Source organism: Prionailurus viverrinus, chromosome B3 (genome assembly GCF_022837055.1).
Source record: "Prionailurus viverrinus isolate Anna chromosome B3, UM_Priviv_1.0, whole genome shotgun sequence".
NCBI classification, from domain to species: Eukaryota; Metazoa; Chordata; class Mammalia; order Carnivora; family Felidae; genus Prionailurus; species Prionailurus viverrinus.
In genome coordinates, this window is record NC_062566.1 from 96,371,356 (window position 1) to 96,393,572 (window position 22,217).

At 36.0% G+C, this 22,217-nt stretch overlaps 1 protein-coding gene across 5 annotated transcripts in view; it reads right to left on the reverse strand.

Moving 5' to 3' along the window:
* DDHD1 (DDHD domain containing 1) overlaps nt 1-22,217 on the reverse strand; it is a 108,913-nt gene that overhangs the window by 4,519 nt on the left and 82,177 nt on the right. For 2 of the 5 annotated variants that reach the window (XM_047862400.1, XM_047862398.1), the window contains 6 exons: nt 18,519-18,781; nt 15,864-15,939; nt 9,277-9,426; nt 7,122-7,374; nt 5,919-6,110; nt 3,042-3,125 (listed from right to left, as the gene is read on the reverse strand). In XM_047862400.1, the coding sequence (XP_047718356.1) occupies nt 3,042-3,125; nt 5,919-6,110; nt 7,122-7,374; nt 9,277-9,426; nt 15,864-15,939; nt 18,519-18,781 (1,018 nt within the window). Of the gene's footprint in view, nt 1-125; nt 3,126-5,918; nt 6,111-7,121; nt 7,375-9,276; nt 9,427-15,863; nt 15,940-18,518; nt 18,782-22,217 lie in introns of all 5 variants that reach the window. The other 3 variants (XM_047862402.1, XM_047862399.1, XR_007152925.1) reach the window with 2 other exon arrangements.

Here is a 22,217-nt window from a genome sequence, read left to right on the forward strand (position 1 = left end):
CTCTATGCCCTTGTCATTCTTACCACCTATAGTCAGTATGGTTAACTAGACTTGCCATCTCTCACCCTGGTTATTTATGTGTAGGCTATCCTCATCAAAACGGTAATTAGGTAGTCAGCCTGTACCTGATGAATCTGTTTTAGTCTCTCATCCTCCTTCCAAGGTTTACAACAGGTAGTGTGGTTGCCAGTGCAGGTGACCTCACAGGTGCTGGTTCTGCAGGCGGATGGATGGAATAAGGTGGGCCTACATCTCACATCTCTTCCTTTTATGTAGGTCACAGGATTCCCAAGGGAGCAAGGGTCTAGATGGCAGTTACCATTCTTTATGTGCCGTGAGATGAGCTCTTGGTCCAAATAGGCCTAAATCTATATGGAGTTGCCTTGGACCTATTTTCTTAATATTAGCACATCAAAAATGAGTGGCACAACACAGCGGGTAGTTTTTTCCTAGTTTTACTCACTGAATTAGGTCAAAGAGAAAGGAAAACATAATATCATCACTCTGTCCCTTTTTTCTCTCTTTTGAGTGCCTTAAGTGCTAGAATTCCTCTATCCACAAAGAAAGGAATGAGATCCTGAACTGAAGAGAAGTGAAACTGAGAAAAAATACTGTGGGATCTTATCAATCATCAGCAGTTGCCTTATACTGCCTTAAAGCATGGGTTATTTTCTTTTCTGGGGAGTCTGGCACAGAGGCCTAGTTCCCTTCCTATTCCCCAGAGAGAATGTTTGCAGTGTATGAAGTATGTAGGAGTGAAGTGTCATCAGGACTGTGCTTTCATCAGAGAATTCTCTGCACAAGGCTTGTCCACATGGATACTGTATTAGAAAACATAACACATGTGAATAGGAAGTGCACATCTTAGTCTTAAAATGTGTACGAATTGGACAGGTTTCTATTGCTTAATGGCTTTAACTTCCTTGGAGAGAAATTTTCAAAAACTTAATGAATCTTAAAAGTGGTCTTATTTGTAAGTATTAATTTTGGTCATAATTGCATGATTTTTGGCTACAGCAGACACCAAGAAAAATACCAGTAAAGCAAGTTGTGTTTTCAAATGACTAGCAAAAGCTTCTTTCATAGTAAAAAAGATTATGCTGAGTTCTTACTGGGTAAATTATGTCTTGTTATTTCTGCGTTGCCTCAGAGCAACTATACATTTCATGTGGTTAGGTGTTTGACATCAAGGAATATTTACATTTTGTGAACGGTTATAATTTCAAATATATTTGAGGATATTCTCTGTCCTTGATATTATATTCAGTTTTCATATCTGCCAAAATAATTTCCCAACACTAATCTGTCCTGAAAGATATTCAAATACCTAATGTTTGATAACAGATGGGCTTTGTGGGTAAATCTTGAATACAAAAAAACTCCAGGAGATGGCCCTCTACAATCTGGTTTAAGAAACTTTTCCAATCACATTCAGAACTATTCCCTTCTATTCATCCTTGGCTCTTCTCAAGAAAACTAACTACATACATACATACCTCTACATACCCTGTGCTTTTCCGTATGCTGTTTCTTCTCCCTGCAATGTCTTTTCATCACCGTGTGTCCAAATTCTACCTCCACAGAGCCTTTTATAATTTTTCGAGGTGAAAGCATTTTCTCATTCCCTAGAACTGACGGAGTCCTTTACCAGTACCTTTGTTATGTGGCTCATCACATCTACCATATGTTATAAATATTTATGTAGCAATCTACTTCTCTACTAGGTAAATATATATTCTCTAGAAAATGCTCAATTTCCACACTAGCATTTAGTATCTTTATGGGCAGTACTGAAGTCTGTTTCATTTTGGTATCTTTTCTAGTGGCTATCTTGGTACTTTGGCTCATGGTAAACATTTAATAAATAATTGTTAAATGCAAAAAAGTAGGGGAAGAGAAATAAAATAGAAGCCATACACACATTACCATTTGAATCAGTTTGGTGTAGTTAATGTTTAGATAGCTGAGATGGTTTTAAGATAATACGTGTAAGGGCTACTTGAACGCAGGATAAATGAGTGGATTAACTTCTGTGTTGAATTAAATATGCAAAAACCAAAGTCAAATAATTTCTTCATGGATGTGACTAACTATTACATAAGCAGGGGGCAGAGAGAGCACTTATATAAGATCATTCCTTAAGGGAAATTCATGAAGTTTCATCAAAACAAACTGTTGCTAGGGAGCATAAAAACACAAATCAGTTTGTTATATTAAAATACTGTTTTGGAATTTTTATCAAGGAAGTTTTTTTGAAAACAGAAAAAATATGTATGGAAATTAGCAATTACATAGAGAAGTTGTAAAATTAAATGTGGTTAAAAATCCAAGGAAAAACCTGTAACATTTTTTGTTAAAGACAAAATCCAATATTAAAAAAAAAAAAAAAAAAAAAAAGGAAAAGGAGAGGAGCTGTGGAAAAAGGAAGGAAAGTTAATGATAAAAATGATTTTAAACTAAGATTAATCCTTAGTGGTACATTTAGAATCTGCTAAAAATTAAGAGACTGAAAATATCTCTTGTATCCAATAATGCTAATTTTTAAATGCAAACCTACCCTTCTTAAAGAAAAAAATATTTGTGTTGAAACCAGATAGCAGCAGCTAGGGCACACGCACAGCCCTAAGTAGTAGCGGTACTGATACCTGAAATACCTAGGAATAATTACATTTCTTACACTATGAGACTTTATATCTAAATGTCTTACATGTAAAGAACAGTGAACCTCTTTGCAGCCTTTGGGACAATAAAGGAGGAAGATGACCTCATGCTTTTCTTCCCTCTCCAAAAGGTTGCTTCTTTGTAGGAATGTACAGGAGTATCATTTTAGCACACTAAGGGACTAATCGATACTTGGGTTTCAGGACCCCTACTATTTAAGGTTAGAATATACAGGAAAAAATTACATATCAAATGGTCTGTAATGGTTAACATTCAAGCTGATCTCATAGAAGAACTGATGCAAGTTTTCAGTGAGCAGAAGACCTATAAGTGGATCATTTTTATTGTACTCTGAGTGCTATTCCTGACATATACCATACCGAGGGTATTATCTTTATTCTGCATTACATTTTCCGGAAAAAGAAGTTGTGGGAGATTAAAGAACGATTCCTGAAGTCTGAAATCTGTGAAAAAAAAACACAAGATGCTGTAAAGTGTTGGCTGATGGTTACAAAGGGCCTTCAATGATGCAGTGGCCAAAAGTTAGAACAACACTCCCAAATATGCTGATTAAACCTAGCATACATAAAGAAGTACACACTTTGGTTTTTATGAAGAGCTCTTTCATGGAAAATGTAAGCATCGTTAACTTTGCAATACAATGTCATAATCTGTTAACACCCAGATATCCCCAAAATTAATAGCTCATTTAAGTTCTAACCTTGAGGCAAAACAATGTTAAAAGAAACAGATATTTTCTTTCCGTAATATGATACAAACATAAGGGAGTACAAGAAATGAAACTGTAAAACTACCGTAAATAAGCCCGGACTTTTCAAAAGAAATGAAGACTAGCTATTGATATTCAACTTGATGAGAATAAAGTGGGTTCAATTGACAACACATACTCTTCAAAGACAGAAACCCTGATGGATCATGAAAATTCAAAGCCTGTGTCCATCTTACCCTCAAAAAGCAAGAGAATCAAAGTTGGCAGCTTCAGAATAAAGGTCATCAGGAACTGAGGCAATCAATGCAAGCAGAACGAAGAAAGGAAGGAAGCCAGAATCACCTAATCACAATGACCAAATCCCAGAAAGAAGGCTTAAGGAAGAAAGGTTTTAGGATTTGCAAGATACAGCCACTATGTGCATAATAGAGCAACTATGACATAAAAAAACATCCAAATCAGGATTACAAAGAAGAGTGTATTATTGAAGCAGGTCTAACAATTAGTAAGGCAAATCTTGAGAATCTGATTTTAAAAGGTGGAATTCTACTATAATAGTTTAATTTGAATAGTTACATCTATGTCTAGAGATAAATATCTATAAGTAAGACTCATGATTAGCTCATATTTAGTGGAGTCTATAGTCTACAAGGACTTTACCATTAAGACCAACAAAGAAAGAATTTATACGCAAGACTGACAGAAAATGTATGTTGTTAAGCTATCAAAGTATAATGATGCAATGCAGCTGAGCACCTCTATTAATTGTTGTCCTGAAAGAAGAAACAGGTTTCTCTGCTATCATTTTGAAATTACTATGTTAAATAGTAAAAAGACCACAGAAACAGCTTTCTTCCTTCAGATCCTATGGATTCTCTCTTTGTCTTCGTTACCCTTTCTTGGGGGCTCAAATCCCACTTCATTCTTGTTCCCTCAGTCACCCTAATGTTTATTTACTAGCATCATTGCTGTGTATTAACATTACAAGGAATTGTGACTTTTTACCTGTCATCTTACAAAATTCTTTTAAACTATTTTTCTTCAGAAACTTTAGAGCTGTGATCTCTGTATGTCACAACAGAGTTTTGTATTTTTACAGCCGCATTTCTGAATAAGTAGAAGTGAAAGCTTAAGTCAGCAATAAGAAAACGAAAAAAATGAATTTTATACAAATATCAAAGTCTGAAATGAATTTTCTAGGCAGTGTTCAAAAGGCTTACAATTATAAAATTTTTAGTAATCAGAGTCTCACATAAATAGGAGTAAGTTAAAAAATGCTATTGGTCCGAATAGAAATGTCCAACTCAGGAATGTCCGGGATAATGGCTCCTGGAGTAGGGCTAACTGTGGAGAAAGATCCAGCCTCTAGAACCACCACACTTGAACTTCCTTTTTAAGTATGTTTGATGGATGGCAATGGACACTGGTCATTTTAAAATACAGAGTAGCAGACACAGCAAGAAGACAAGGCTACAAGTATCTGAAATAAAATCTGTTTAAACATTTATAGAGAAAGAAAGGAAAAGTTTTCCCTGATTGCTATAGTAACAAAAAGCAGCTAGTCTGAGAATCTACATTTCTTTATATAAGTCAATGGAAAAATAGGACTTATTAGTCTTCTTTTATGGACACTTGAAAATAAGGCTCAAATTTAGACCCTTGGGATTAAATACATATTAAATGTATAAGAGTTTCACAACTATTCAAGATTTTAAACCTTAGAAGTCTACTGGAAAGAATTAAATAGAGCTCCATTCCAATGCTAAGTCCAGCATAACTATCCATTCACTTATTCATTTCTTGAATATCTACTTTACACTAGGTAGCTGGGATAGAACTGGAAACCACACAGCGGATCCAATACAATATAAGCTTGAAGGTCTTTGTAATTTGGCTGGATGAATGAAACTCTGGAATTAGCAGCAGGATGGCTTTTAAAAAGTATCAAGAATATACACAGCAGAGGTTTAAAGCAATTACATGAATTTTTAAGGCTGAGAAGACCATATTTTTTAAAAATCTACTTTCTAAAAATCAGGGTGCTTTCTCCCAAAGAGATCTGTTTTATGCTCGGTGTTTAAGACCCTTGTGCCACCAGGCCCTGATTATTAATGTTCTTAACTCTTCATTCACCAATGCAGAGAGCAAAACTGCATTTACCTGGAAATTATACTTAAAAATATAATCAGGGGCATCTGGGTGGCTCAGTCGGTTAAGTATCCAACTCCTGATTTCAGCTCAGGTCATGATCTCACAGTTGTGAGATTGAGCCCTGTGCCAGGCTCCATGCGAAGTGTGGAGTCTGCTTTGGATTCTGTCTCTCTGCCCTTGCCCTGCTTGCATGCTCTCTCTCTCTCTCAAAAAATAAATAAAAAATAAAATCAGAGGAAAAGTACTTTTTTTAAAAAAAAGCTAACTTATGCTTTACATTTTAGAGTTGACTGCTACCGTTAGTATCTTCATCCTCCCCGCCTTCAAGTTGTAAGAGATAGAGTATTAACTTAAAGTAAGAAAAATATGAACTAACATGCAGAATCCAGAAAGCCAGAACTGCTATGTGGAAGGGTCTGTGTTGCAACAGTGGTAGTGGGAAGCGAGCCAAGTGACTTCTTCTCGTCTTCTATTGAGTCTTTTGATGTCTCAGATGGCTGTGATGTAGATGAGCGTCCAAATCTCGAGAACAACATCCCTCCAAGGCCCTTTCCAATGCTAGCAGCCCCTATATTTCGCAAAACAGGGCAGTCAGTCTGTTGGAATCACACCACATACCAAGCTAAAGAGCACCATCCATAGTTACAGCCAATTGGCAGAGGTTCCAAGTCCTAGTCATATTTTTCCAGGGTGGGAACATAGGAAAGTTACAATTTACACTGTAGGTTTCTAAGTAAAAATGGTGTTGAATAGAATGAGAGTTGTACAAACTGCAGGAATACAGTGTACAAAAGAATAAAGATTCTATTTTATTCAAGTGATCACTGTTGATTACAATATTTGGGAAGATTAAAAATGTTAATGAAAGAATCATACCATTGACAGGGGCATATATTTACTATTGATATGCTTTACTACTGAAGTTAAGTGAGTATGTTATAAAAAGCTATCAATAAACAAATCTGGGAGTATGACAAAGTGAAATCTCAATGAAAAGCCTATTTATAGTGCCATCTTGTGGCACTTTATATTAAGGCAACCTGTAACTAAAAAAAAAATGGACAAATTCAAGAGGCACATAAACCAGCGCTACCCCAAACATTGTGGCTGGTGCTGGAGATGATTCAAAGAAATTAAATATCCTTGTTGACCCCAGGACAGACACGGTTTGAGAGACTGTTAAGACATGAATTGCAGAACTGGTTGGCAGGGACACCCTTAGAACTCAAGCACTCCCTCATTTTACAGATGAGGAAGCAGGCCATTAAAAATGATGGGACTTCCCCAAGATCTCATAGTAGGTGGTAGGGCCAAGATTAAAATGAGGGCCTTGATTCCCAGACCTTTCCTTGTCTATCCAGCTATCTCATATTCTAAATGTACAAGATCTGATCTAGTTAGAGAACCTTTGGGGATTTTAGCTCTCAAGTATGAACAGTGAGAGGGTAGTTAATTCTAGACATGGGGATTAAATGTTGGATGTTTTGTAATATGCAGAGTATTTTCAAGTACCCCAAATTTAATGCCTACTTAAAAAAGTACTTACATTTACTGATAAGAAATACTTAAGAGAAATTACCTAATATGCTTGCTTTGCCTATGTTTGTTATAGATTCCCCGTAGTGTCGACGGGACAAGACTGGTGAGGTCACAGGGCTTGGTATTGTTGAAATGCCTTCATTCTCTGAAATTGAGGTAGGTTCTTTTGCTGGGTGGAGAAAGCTTGGCTTCATATGCTCATAAGGTAGAGGATTAGAAGTATTATACCAGTGGATCTGGACAGGTGAAATGTTGCTGTAGTGTTTCAGTATTAATGGTTCTAATCTATAAGCCTTGATTTAAAAAAAAAAAAAATGCAAAGAAACACAACATTAAGGCACGATGCTTGGATTTTAGTAAACTGTTTATTCTTATTCTATTGCATGCTCAATAGACCTTAGGGAATTAAAAAAAAACACCTGGTATTTCTAACATGCATTCCCATTTGTTCACTATTAATAATATGTAATTTGGTCTAATTATATATCCTTAATGATGAGATTATGGAAAAAACCAATTAGTGTTGGTCTAAGCTAACAGTGCCCATTAATTTGTTTTTCAGAAAAACAGATTCATTTTTATTAGGTTCTGATATCATATAACAATTAGATTTATGTTAGTCTCACCAACAAAGCTGAAGCAATAAACAGTAAACTAGGACACAGTAAATAAAGCCAATCTGTAACATCTTAGAAGCTCTTTGTAAACTCTATTTTCAAATAGATTAACATAGTAACAGCACAAATTAGATGCTGATTAAAGACCATTTGTCTAATGTGAAGAAGGGATAATATAGCAGAAAAGACAATGAATGGACTTGGCATTAGAATTCCCCAAGTTCACATTCTGGCCTCTGTCACTAACTGAATAATACCTACCAAGTCACAAGGTTTCAGAGTCACTGTTTCCTGAGCTGTAGAAATCAGATTAACACTTCCTACCTCACAAGGATGTTGGCAAGAACAGACAACATTTGTAAATACTGCTTAGCACAGTTCTAACATAAACTTTATTTAAAAAAACTTTACTTAAAAAAATCACAGGAAAAACTATAAAATGAATAATAAAAAATAACTTAATAAAATGACATTGGAGCCCTCCTTTATGATATAACAAAACTTTAAGATTATACCAAGGACAGGGTATACACTGATAACTCAGAGTTCCCCTACAAACTCAAGTTCACTTTCAAGTTACAAGATAATGAGTAAAATGAATATATATTAATGAAATACTAAATGGTTAGCTGGGTGTTTTTACATATATTTTACTTAATCCTAACCATCTTAGGAGGTAAAATTTTGTCATCTGCATTACATAGATAAGTCTTGGGAGTGACTTGGCCAAGATTGTGCCGTCTGTATTTGAATCTAATACTAGATTCTCAGTGAAATTCATTTCTTAAAGATAGCATTTTTGATTCTTTAACACATAGGGAATTGTTAAAATTTTAATATTTAATCAATGCTATATTTACTTGGTACTAAAGATATTTGAAAAGACTTCACACAATTACATAAAGCAAACTTTCTGAGAATGAAGGTTATTTAAAATTGTTTCTTTTAAATTTAGTTCTATCTAGCCTTGTCCCCAAAAAGATTTAAGAAGCGTTTTTCTCATCTAAAAATCTTACTTGGTAGTATACAATTTACCCGGATGCAACATCACTGGAGTGATTAAAAACATTAAACACTAAACATTAAAAAATTATTAACAGTATAAACATAAAAGAGAATGAAAAACCCCAGATTTAAAATTCGACCAGGCTAAAATAAATTCTTCCACTTTTTCATGTTTAATACATTTCAAATAGGGTCTACCAAACACATTTCAATACGGTAGCATGTTTTAAAGAAAAAAAAAAGTAAAATGGAATTTTCAAAATTTGTGGTTGCTGGGTTATTGGTATTACAATTGGTTGTGGTTAGACAGTCCAGAAGATTCCTATTCCTTGTACTATTTGTCCAGAGATAATAGTTTTTTACATTATGCTCTTATAACATAGATCACCTCTGAGGTATTTCCGAACCCTAAATTAACCAAAACACCAATGTCTGAAAGATATGAACCTATGAATATATAATCAGATAAATCAACTCATTTCTCATTAGTTCAGTTGTACCTTGCAATATTTCATACAGAGTCTTTTATGAATAATTTAATGTTGAGGGAAAATGTCTATAACTGCAACTCACCACTGGATCTGTTGGATGAAAAATATTCAGTAACCGATTACAAATCTCTCTGGGCAAAATATGGTCTTGACTTCCAGTGTTTCCTGGGCGGATGCCACGCAATGCCAAGAAAACCGCTAATGGGGATCCCATGCAGAAGAAATTCTCAACCTAAAATGATAAAGTCATCCCAAATTTTAAAACTGGTGGTAGTTTTTCTCAGCAGAATTTGGGCACAACATAACACATGGCAAAATATGAACAATAAAATTATCTTCAAATATGTCTTTTTTCACAAGCTTTGTTCAGATGGTATCTGCCATAATTATATGCCAACCATTAATTAGTCTAAAAAAATCCATTTTTAGAAGCAACTTCATTATCTTTAAATCTAACAGAAAACAAAAAATGAGAAGAAGAAAAGGAGAAGGAAGACCATTTCATTGTGTGTTTTCACACACTAGTCCAAGTTTTATCAAGCTACTATTTTGTGTAAAGTAATATTCTAATGCTATCAACGTTTTAATAAAGACCAATAAGGCAGAGGAATCCTGTGGGGGAGGCATAATAAAATAAGTGGATAGGGGGAAAGCCTGCTGTAAGAGAGGGATAATTAATTCCACCTCAGAGTTTTTACACAGGAGGAAGCATTTTTTTCCACATTAAGTTTTTTTTTTAATTCCAGTATAATTTACATTGTTATATTAGTTTCACGTGTAAAATATAATGACTCAACAATTCTATACATTACTCAAAGCTCATCACAGTAAGTGTCCTCTTAATTCCCTTTACCTATTTCATCCACATTCCACCCACCTCCCCTCTGGTAACCATCAGTTTGTTCTCTATGGTTAAGAGTCTGTTTTTTGGTTTGTCTTGTTTTTTTCTTTGTTCCTTTGTTTTGTTTCTTAAATTCTACATGAATGAAATCATATGGTACTTGTGTTCCTCTGGCTGACTTATTTCACTTAGCATTGTACCCACTAGATCTATCCATGTTGCTGCAAATAGCAAGATTTCATTCTTGTTTTTATGGCTGAGTAATATTCCACATCTTCATCCGTTCATCTATCAATGGACACTTAAGTTTCTTCCCTAATTTGGTTATTGTACATAATGCGGCAATAAACACAGGGGTGCATTTATCTTTTTGAATTAGTGTTTTCGAATTCTTTGGGTAAATACTCATTAATGGAATTACTGGATCATATGGTAATTCTATTTTTAATTTTTTGAGGAACCTCCATACTGTTTTCCACAGTGGCTGCACCAGTTTTCATTTCCACCCACAGTGCACAAGTATTCCTTTTTCTCCACATCCTCTCCAATACTTGCTGTTTTTTGTGTTTTTGATTTCAGCCATTCTGACAGATGTGAGGTGATACCTCACTGTGGTTTTGATTTGCATTTCCTTTATGCAAAGGATATGATATTGAGCATCTTTTCATGTGTCTGTTGGCCATCTGGATGTCTTCTTTGGAGAAAAGTCTGTTCGTCTTCTGATACACAGGAGAAAGCATTTGCATTGGCCATAAAAAACAAAAAGGATTTCTACACCTGGGGCTGGTCATTGGGGCCAGAAAGGAGGACATTTTAGGCTGATACAATCCCATGAACTAAAGCAGAGGCAGGAGAGAACCTGGTTCAATTTAGGAAGAATAAGTAGTCTGACATAGTTGAAAAATTGGGTGTCAGGAAAATGTAACTTGGAATGAGAATGCACAGAATCTTGACTACTTGGTTAAAAAAGTAGGACCTAATCGATTTTATGAGTAGTGAAGGAGAACAGGATTTGACCCATGTTTTAGGAGGTTAGTAAACCTGGTAGTAGTATGTGGATGAACTGGAAAATTTAGAGTCTGGTGACTCAGAGACCAGTTAGGAAACTACTGAAAGTGTTTAGGCAAGAGATAATCTGAACCTGGGCAGGGCGAGATGTTCCATTCAGAAATAGAAATGGGAGAGGAGAAGGTGGAATCAATATGACTGAATGAAGATGAGGATGAGGAATGAGTCAGAGGCAAGTCACAAGGTTTGGGTCTGGCTGACTGCGAAGACAGTGGTTCCATCAACTGCAACAGGAAACTCTTGGAAAGTTCTGTTTTTGTTCACAATTAAGTTTGAAGTATCTGTAACGTATCTAATTTACAGGGGCTGAAATTCTAAGGCAAGAGATACAGAATTGGATATGTCATCTCCCAACTCTATGTATCACCATTACAGAAGTGACACGTAAAACCAAGAGAAGTGGTAAGATGGCTTATGAAGTGCATAGATATGCATAGTGCATATCTCTCAAAATAAACAAACATTTAAAAGTAAAAAGGAGGAGTGCCTGGGTGGCTCAGTCAGTTGGGCATCCAACTTCGGCTCAAGTCATGATCTCATGGCTGGTGAGTTTGAGCCCCGCATTGGGCTCTGTGATGAAAGCTCCGGAGCCTGGAGCCTGTTTTGGATTCTGTGTCTCTCTCTCTCTCTGTCCCTCCCCAACTCACGCTCTCTCGCTCTCTCTCTCTCTCTCTCTCTCTACTTCAAAAATAAATAAACATTACAAAAAATTAAAACAAAAAAGAAAAAAGGAGAAGGGCTTTAGCGAGAACTACATTTGATTAGCAGAGGAAGGAGGTAAGACTGCAAAAGGGGAGGGAAAGGAGAACCACGATAATGCAGTATACATGAAAGGCACTCGAGAGGGCTTCTAGAAAACTGGTGTGGTCAGCAGCACTGGATTATATATAGAACATGACACTTGACCTCTTAAGGTTGCCTATCTTCTCTCATATGTCCCATTATCCTGATGGGTGAGACGTCCCAAATTCATCATTCCATCTCATCTCCAACATCTAAGAAGTTATTGCACTTCACCTCATGGTCTTTCATCTGGACTATATATATACTTGTCTCTGCCTCCAGTTTTACGTCCCTTTAATCTCTTCCCCACACTACATCTGAAGTGACTCTTCTTTTTTCCCCCCAAATAATGAATATATATTTTGAAAATGGTACCTCCATGTTAAAGAAGGTTTGAGAAAGTTTTTGTTTGCTTTTAAAGGACTGGGTAACTTCGACATGTCTGAAGGCTGAGGAAAATTAACTTGTGTTAAATTAAAACTATAAGAAAAAGCATTTGAAATGGTAGATAGTAACTGGGCTGTCTGAGTGGCTCAGTCAGTTGAGTGTCCAACTCTTGATTTTGGCTTAGGTCCTGAGCCCTGGGTTCGTGGGTCTGAGCCCTGCATTGGGCTCTGGCTCTACACTGACACCATAGAGCCTGCTCGGGATTCTCTTTCTCTCTCTCTCTCTCTCTCTCTCTCTGCGCCCCGCCCCCCCTGCTTTTGCATGCTCTTTCTCAAATAAACATAAAAAAAAGAAAACAAAAAACATCATAGACAGTGACACAGATGAAAACACCAACTTCTGAAAGGATTAAGATAATTAAAATAATAAAGGATAGGGAAAGATACAAAATATAGTTGAGATAGAAGAAAATTTAAGTAAATACTTTTTTTTTTATGTTTATCTTAGAGAGAGTGAGAGAGCATGCATGCACATGTGCATGCATGAGTGGGGGAGGGGCAGAGAGAGAGGGAGACCGAGAATCCCAAGCAGGCTCCATGCTCTCAGCACAAAACCCAGCAAGGGGCCAGAATGCAACAAACCATGAGATCATGACCTGAGCCAAACTTCTATGCTCAACCAATGGAGCCACCCAGGTGCCCCAATCCTTTTTTTTTTTTTTTTTTAAATACACTTTAAAGTTTATTTTTGAGAGAGAGGGAGAAAGAACGCAAGTGAGCAGGGGAGAGGCAGAGACAGAGGAGCAAGACAATCCCAAGCAGGCTCTATGCTCACTACAGAGCTCAATGTGGGCTCAAACCCACGAACCTTGAGACCATGACCTGAGCTGAAATCAAGAGTTAGTCGCTTAACTTAATGAACCACCCAGGCACCCCTATGTAAATCCTTTCTGCTTGATGTATACATACCTGTAAATACATGTACATCCTAGAAAAATGCTTTATGCTTTGGTCAGGCATTTCATAAATTTTTGTTAAATTGTTATAAAACAACTTTTCTTTCTTTATGATTGGTATGCAGTTTGACAGACAAACACACAAAGGAATTCTTCTGTTTTTAAAATGTTTATTTATTTTGATAGAGAGAAAAATAGAGCACGAGTAGGGAGACACAGATTCTGAAGCAGGCTCCAGACTCGGAGCTGTCAGCACAGAGCCCAATGTGGGGCTTGATCTCACAAACCCGAGATCATGACCTGAGCTGAAGTCAGATGCTTAATTGACTGAGCCACCCAGGCACCCCACAAAGGAATTATTCTAAGAGTAATGACTGATTTAGTGAAATCTACACCCATCAAAGAATTTTCAAGGTGAAAAAAGAGCTTTGGACCTTTAATCTAACCTCCTTTTCCAGAGATGAGTAAGCAGACGAATTCAGAGATGTTAAATAATTGGCCAATGTTACATAACCAGTTAGTGGCCAAGTTTCGTGATCACAACCAAATTTTCCCACTCTTCAGACCAATATTTGTCAATAGTTTTTCTTTGTTTTTAAAGTTAAGTGGTCACCTGTAACAGACCTAACACCTATACTCTGAAAGTAAACCCATCTTTTGGTTAACAGGCATAGAAAGACTTCTGTTCCTTCTAGATCCCTGGAGTTCTAAATATTAATTTGCCAGTCATCAGATAGTCCTTTTTAAATTTCAGATTTCTGTATTTTTCCTCTATGAGTAATTAAACAATTAAAAATTCATATTATTAGACTACACATGAGTATATACTACAAGAATACACAATTATAGTATTTAAGTTCTAGTAATATGAATATTGAATTTTGAGATCCTAATACTTGGTGGATCATACTCTACTCTCCAGTAAAAAAAATCCAGGACATGAAATACAAGAGTTTACTTTTTCTATCAGATCAATTCTGCATATTTAACATATTGATCATATATAAAAATGGTGGTAAGGAGGCACCTGAGTGGCTCAGTGGGTTAAGCATCCAAGTCTTTTTTTTGGCTCAGGTCATGATCTCACAGTTCACGAAATCAAGCCTTGCATTGGATTCTGTGCTGACGGTGTGGAGACCGCTTAGGATTCTCTCTCTTCCTCTCTCTCTCTGTCCCTCCCCTACCCTCAAAATAAATAAATAAACTTAAAAAAAATGGTGGTAGAGATGGAACTCAACTTCCAGGTGGGATCACTCCAAAGATCATGCTCATATACTTTTTAAATACATAAATTTACCTTATGGCTTTTAAATATATATTTTTTAATGTTTATTTCATTATCGAGAGACAGAGGGAGACAGAGCATGAGCATGGGAGGGGCAGAGAGAGAGGGAGACACAGAATCTGAAGCAGGCTCCAGGCTCCAAGCCGTCAGCACAGAGCCCGACTCGGGGCCCAAACTCACAAACCACGAGATCATGCTCTGAGCCAAAGCTGGATGTTTAACCGACTGAGCCACCCAGGTATCCCAACCTTATGGCCTTTAAATATGGAAGTTAAAAAAAAAACATTGTAAGTCATAGAGATAGATTCTTATAAAAAAGTTTCTACATCATTCCATTACTTAAGCAGTATGTTAAGTTCTTGTGATAAAAGATATTTCAAGAAGAGATGATATAGTACACTATATATGTGTATACATTCAAAAGGAAATGAGTATTAGGGAGCTTATGACATGCTCCACTTAACATTGCAAACGAGTTGTTATTCAGCTACAGGCTATGTCCTTTCCAACAGGCAGGTCAAGGTCGATATCTCTCTATCATTTTTTATTCTTCTAAACAACTACTTTACCACAGTTCCATTCTGATGCTCAAAAACCCTTCATATGAAATGTAAGTTCTTTATTTCTAGCTCTTCCTGTTATCCCACAGCCCCTTTGCCCCAAATCCTGTAAATTCTAGCTAAACTGTTTTGCCTACCCTGCTCCAAACCAACCACATACACCCCATCCTCTGCTTTTGCCATATACTTCTCACTGAATGAAAGCAAGCTTTCCATCCATCCCTAAAATCATCACTATACGCTTCTGCTTATTTTTCTTATCATCCATAACTAGCTGGTTACTAAGGCTTGTTATTTATAAATACTAAATATTTCCCAAATCTATCTATATTTTTCTCTTTCCACTACTTGAGATTATTTCATGTTTCTTGGAGGTACTATGGGGTCATACCCCTTCACACCCCTCCTGTGCTGTTTCTCTTTTACACAGAATAGCATTTCTCTTTTCCTCCACTTGGCAATATCCACTTTACTGAGATTAAGTACAAATGTCATTCCTTTGTAAACCTTTCCAAGCAAAATTACAACCTCTCTCTCATGTATATATCATTCTATAAGCTACTAATCGTACCGATAACGCTGTGTTACAGATCCTGAGGGCTGGGGAGCCATCTTGTCCACCCTTTTCCTTGTAAAACCCCAAAACTAGCAATGTCCAACACACAGTGGTGTTCAGTATATATTCATTTGAAAGAAAAATTCAGATTTCACTTGAATCCTACTGTCACACTTCAAATGATGTTTGAAAAGAAATTGAGATAAATGATGGAAATCTTATCTCTTTCCTTACCTTAAATTTTAAGGCAGGTGTTTGTGTCATGGATGACGCCTTCAATCCATGTAGCCGTTCTTCTATTTCTCTCAGTCTAGGAAGCAGTAGGAGATAATGTACTAATATTTATATTCACTAATATTTATATTAATTTTATAAATATTAGATGCTCGCTAGTTCACTAAAGTATAAAGAAGAAAATGATGAGCCATTATCCAATCCCTCAAATTAATCCCTGTTGACAGTATTTGATAAATGCACCTGCTACAGTCTATAAACATTTATAAAATGATTAGTAAAAGTAGCCCTACTCTTCATAATAGCTGTTGTTAACAGCTTTTTGGGAGGATCCTTTAGGGAAATGTGAGGCAAATACAAACATATATATGACCTTAAAAAAAAAAAAATCACACTAAATGTTCGCACCATATACACAGTTCTATGCTTCTTTTTTCTACACTTAATAGTGAATCTTGGAGCTCTTTTCATTTCATTGCCTCCTGATCTACTTCAATCTTTGTAACAGCTGTATAATTGTCCTTCATACAGATCAACCACAGTTTATTAATCCTTCTCTGCTGATGAACATTTGGGTTACTTCAAATTTTTCCCATTATTATGTTTTGTATCTACTTATATTTAATAAATAATGGAACTAAGGTTCTGTTTTTTTTTTAAAGGTGCAGCTCATTTTCTAAACCTGTTTATTATTATTTTTTTACTGGATTTTATATCTAAAAGGCTGCTTGGAAGTGGTGCTGGGAAAACAGGGCAGCGACATGCAGAAAAATGAATCTGGACCCCTTTCTTACACCATACACAAAAATAAATTCAAAATGGATGAAAGACCTAAATGTAAGAGGAGGTCATCAAAATCCTCGAGGACAAAGCAGGCAAAAACCTCTTTGATCTTGGCTGCAGCTCTTACTAAACATGTCTCCAGAGGCAAGGGAAACAAAAGCAAAAATGAACTACTGGGACCTCATCAAAATAAAAAGCTTCTGCACGGCGAAGGAAACAATCAGCAAAACTAAAAGTCAACCGACAGAATGGGAGAATGGGTTAGTATCCAAAATCTATAAAGAACTTATGAAACTCAACTTCCAAAAAACAAATAATCTAGTGAAGAAATGGGCAAAAGATGTGAATAGACACTTCTACAAAGAAGACATCCAGATGGCCAACCAACACATGAAAAAATGCTCCACATCACTCATCATCAGGGAAATACAAATCAAAACCACAACGAGATACCACCTTACACCTGTCAGAATGGCTAACATCAACAACTCAGACAACAACAGATGTTGGCGACGATGCGGAGAAAGAGGATCTCTTTTGCATTGTTGGTGGGAATGCAAGCTGGTGCAGCCACTCTGGAAAACAGTATGGAGGGTCCTCAAAAAACGAAAAATAGAACTATCCTATGACCCAGCAGCTGCACTACTAGGTATTTATCCAAGGGATACAGGTGTATACACACACACACACACACACACACACACACACACACACACAATGGAGTATTACTCGACAATCAAAAAGAATGAAATCTTGACATTTACAACTACATGGATGAACTAGAGGGTATTATGCTAAGCGAAATTAGTCAGAGAAAGACAAATATATGACTTCACTCATATGAGGACTCTAAGACACAGAACAGATGAACACAAGGGAAGGGAAGGGAAGCAAAAATAATATAAAAACAGGAAGGGGGGCAAAACACAAGAGACTCTTAAATATGGAGAACAGAGGGTTACTAGAGGGGTTGTGGGAGGGGGGATGGGCTAAATGGGTAAGGGGCATTAAGGAATCTGCTCCTGAAATCATTGTTGCACTATATGTTAACTAACTTGGAGGTAAATTAAAAAGCAAAACAAAACAAAAAATGGCTGCTCTGAAGCATGCTTATACCTTCTTTCAAAACTATCAATTATTTTGACATTACAAAATATATGTATCTAGCCTATGGTACTTAATAATATTTTAAATAAAATCCTTAGACAACTACTTACGAGACTAAAACAAATCCAAGGCTTTCTGAGTAAAATTTTTGGTCAACTACATTGGTTGTTTTCATATGATGTTAACTATCAAAATGAGTGACTTTTTACTGTTCTATTAGAATCGATGAGATGCATTGAGAGGACAAAGAAGATAAAGGATGTAACTATCGATGAAGACAGGAATGTAATTAAGAATTATAAGGTAGTATCAGGAAGGCCACAAGTGATCAAATAATTATAAATCTGCCAAAAATTCATTTGCCAAGGAGAAAAGGGATTTAAAATTATTTTCAGAATAATAAGAAAGGCAAAGGCCCATCTCTAAGATTAGTAAAAATTACAAAGGATTACAAACTGGTAAACATTTTCAATAAGGATTCTGCACAGTGACTCAGCTTGGAATAAGTTTTAGATTTCACTCCTAACAAATTCTGAAGAAGAGATGGAAGGAAAAAGATGATGACAAAGCAATTTATTTTATGCTATTGGAACATGCATGGAATTAGCATGAAAATTAACAAAATTGTCTCTCGCCGATTAGGCATGTTACCTAATAGTCTCCGTACTCCAAATATTATCATGAAAATCTTACAGTTTTCTCCTAAGAAGTCCAGTAATTCCATGAAGACTTTTAAAATTCTTTTAAGAGACTAAGGTATTTTACCGTCGCTTTGTTATATAGAGTTCATCCAGTAGATGTCGTTCTTCATAGCTCATCCATCGTTCATCAGGCAACTCTTCTTCCTTCTGTAGCAACTGTTCATAGAGTCGAACTGGATTCCAGCCAGTCATTATGTCATAAGTGATTACACATCCCAAGGAATGTGACACTATTGAGACTTTACCCCCTTTTTCTTCAAAGTCTGGATTCCGAGAACAGAAAAGGGAATATAATCGGTTCAGCTCTTGCTGAAGGCCTTTAACTAGCTGTTTGAAATAAGAAAACATTATCATATTAATCACTGACTTTGCTATAAACTTTATCTCCAAACTCAAATACATTAAGAAAGAAACATAGACATTACTGGCCAAATATACCTAGGTTATTAAAATGAACTCAGGTATTTCAAAACCTTGCGTAAAATGAAGAAAAGTAAACATAATGCGTAATCTGTATCATCACTAAAAAATACAGGCAGATATCACCCATCTAGCTCCTTTCACAGTGCTTATACTAATTATATGAGCCAGCAGTTCCAAAGATTAAAAAAAAAAAAAAATTCCGTGCAGATTCCAGTAAGATTTCCAAAGAGCTCCTTCAAATTTTTTCTTCATTGCAACTTACTCGTATGCAATTCTAAATTTTTACACCTCATAGTTTAAGCTATAGTAAATGTTAGAAAAAGAATATCTGAGTTTATAACAAGTGTGCTAATGTACTATATATATTACATTATGTGTTTAGATAAGAGTAATGTAATCAAAGGCCATTGTATAATTGAAAAAAAAAACTACTGTTGATCCACTTGAAATTCCAAAATTCCCATTGAGTTGGCAATATAGATACGAGTAAAAAGTTGTTTTATGTGGATGGAAGGCGGGGTTTTTTTTAAGGCTTAAGGTTATCAATGTGGGAAGTATCTTAAGTCATTTTTTCTTTGTAAAACTACTTCCTTTGAAATTTAGCTCTAACAAATATTAACTGAAATATTCCATAAAGTCAGAAAAATGTTACTCAAACCCATACTGGGCCCTCGTCAGTTATAAGGTAGTCCTCTCCTCTTCCTATCATTGCTTGCTACTTTTTGATTATAAATTTCCTGCTTGATATTAACTTAATTTCTCATTTCAGTACTTACTATGCCAGCTGGTACTCTGACATACAAATATTCATTATGTGTTGCTTCCATTTTCAGTTTTATTATTTTGTCTCAAGAGGCCACTACCCTCTATTAGATTTTACTGAACATGTTTTACCTGCTGATATTAACCTCTAAGTCATTTGAGCATTCATGCATGGCAGGGTTAGCAGTGACATGAATGAAGGCATGATGTTCTCCCTTAATTGTTGGCACTGCAGAATTCTACAATGCAATACCAAGGTCTGCTTAAAGCTACTGAAAGCATGTGTTGGGTGTCATGAAATATATCTAGCCAATGAAGGAAGAGAAGGAGAGGAGGAGTTGCCACTATGTGCTGTCTTTTCTCTAGGGACAAATGCAAAGGTTTTACTTTAACTGGTTGTTTTAATTTCTGTCTTGGGAAAAGCCAGCTCCAACAAAGTGCACCAGCATCATGTGGAGGGCTTGTTAAATACAGATTGCTAGGCTCCATTCTCAAGTATCTGAGCAGTTCTGGGCACCACATTTTAAGAACTACTGCCTTAGTGGCAAATGCATATAAAACCCTTCTAAGACATGGGTTGTAGGTAATTCCAGCCAATATAGTTTAAAGAGTATGCAGTGTGATATGAAATTTATAGGGCTCTCCTCAAAGGGGGCTATAATGTAATGCTTTGGACTTGGCTTTGATAATACCAAGTAACCCTTAAAACTTGTAATTTTCTTGATTTACAATCTAGATGATAGGAGGTACAGAAAAAGCTAATGTTTAGATAAAATAAAATTCCTTCAAAAGCAACATTTGTTAATAGTTTTTACATTTGAAGCCCTTGATTTTAAGCCTCACCCCAGGCAAGTCTAGAAACACTAAAAGATACATCCTTAAGTATTCTGACAAAAGGTACCCCATCCTTTTGTTTTTAAAATACCATCCCCCCATTCAAATAAAAAGATCTATCAGTATCTCTACCAGTGAATAACCTATTTCATATCAAAAAATTTAAAGCATTTCTCACCATACCCAATGTTTCAGCAATCATATATGCGTAACTAAAAACAAGTGTAACTATCTGAGGCAGAGAAAGTTATTTGACCTTAAAATGTTTCACCATGAAATGAAACACGGAATGGACAATTCTGAAGAGCTGATGCTTTCATCTTTCATCTGTTCTAATAATCATACACTTGAATAGAAGTGGTCTTTGTGTTTCCTTATTAGAACATATCTAGATATGGTAGCAATTTTAATCTTTTCCTATAGTTTACATACACGGGAATGTTTGTGTTTCAAAACATTATGATTTTGAAAGCAAAGTTTTAAACAGTTGTGTTTAAATGCTTTTATAAATCATCCAGTCAGCAGCAAAAGGAGAAGTCCACGTCTATGATGTGTCCAAAAAGTCTACTCTAATTAGGGTTTTTTTCTTCCCCCCCTTTCCTCACTGATCCAATTACATTCTCCCAGCTATGATCTCTTAGTGACCAAGTATATTCATTTGAGACATATGAACCAAGATTAATGATATACCCTATGGTATTAATTTTATTAGTTCTACAATATTATCTAATAAAGTCAGCTAACCTTTAACACAGTAGGCAATGGATGGCTTTTCAAAAGCTTAAGAGTTTTTAATTCTCATAACTGCTGCTTACAAGTTAAAATTTATTAAGAAAATCAACCCAAAAAGAAAAAGCCAGCAGTTTCAAGAGAGAATCCACACATATATAGTCTGACTGAAAAATATAATTAGTCCTTTGTTCTTCTCTCTGCTTCAGGAAATTTTAATGATATGGCCACGACCATTCTCTTTGTAATTTTTCACTTTAAAAGTCATTGAGAAGAGAGTTCAGATGTACATAAGATATATATTTCTCTCTGGATTTTTCATGATACTTTATTCAGGGTCAAAGTAAGGGCCAAAAGGTCTCTGATGATGTCTCTGAAGTCTGGATTAGTTTCCTTTTTTTTTTAATTGGTCCTTGGATAGTATAACCTGAGAAGTAGTAATTGATCCACAAAACTGTTTCCTGAAGCATGGCTTTTTAATGACTATTGGTGCAATCACTAATTAGGTCCCTCCCATGAGCATCTCTCACAATCTCCCATGAAAAGGGAACTAAGAGATGATCTAATTTAAACTGCTCTAAAGGTAGGAGTCCCCTCAGTGGCATCCCTGATTAGTCACTCACCATCTACCCCAGGGAGGATCTCCACTCTAAAGTGGACACTTCTAGTTTTTGAAAACTTTTTTCCAGTTTATTGTGATAGAATTGACATACAATATTGTATAAGCTTAAGGTATATGACAATGATTTGATACATGTATATATTACAAAAGATCACTATAAATAAGTCTTAAGTTTTTTTTTTGATGTTTATTTATTTTTGAGAGAGAGAGAGAGACAGAGCATGAGCAGGGTAAGGGCAGAGAGAGAGACACGGAATCTGAAGTAGGCTTCAGGCTCTGAGCTGTCTGCACAGAGCCTGATGTGGAGCTCGAAACCACAAACTGCAAGGTCATGACCTGAGCTGAAGTCGGATGCCCAACTGACTAAGCCACCTAGGCACCCCTTAGGTTTAA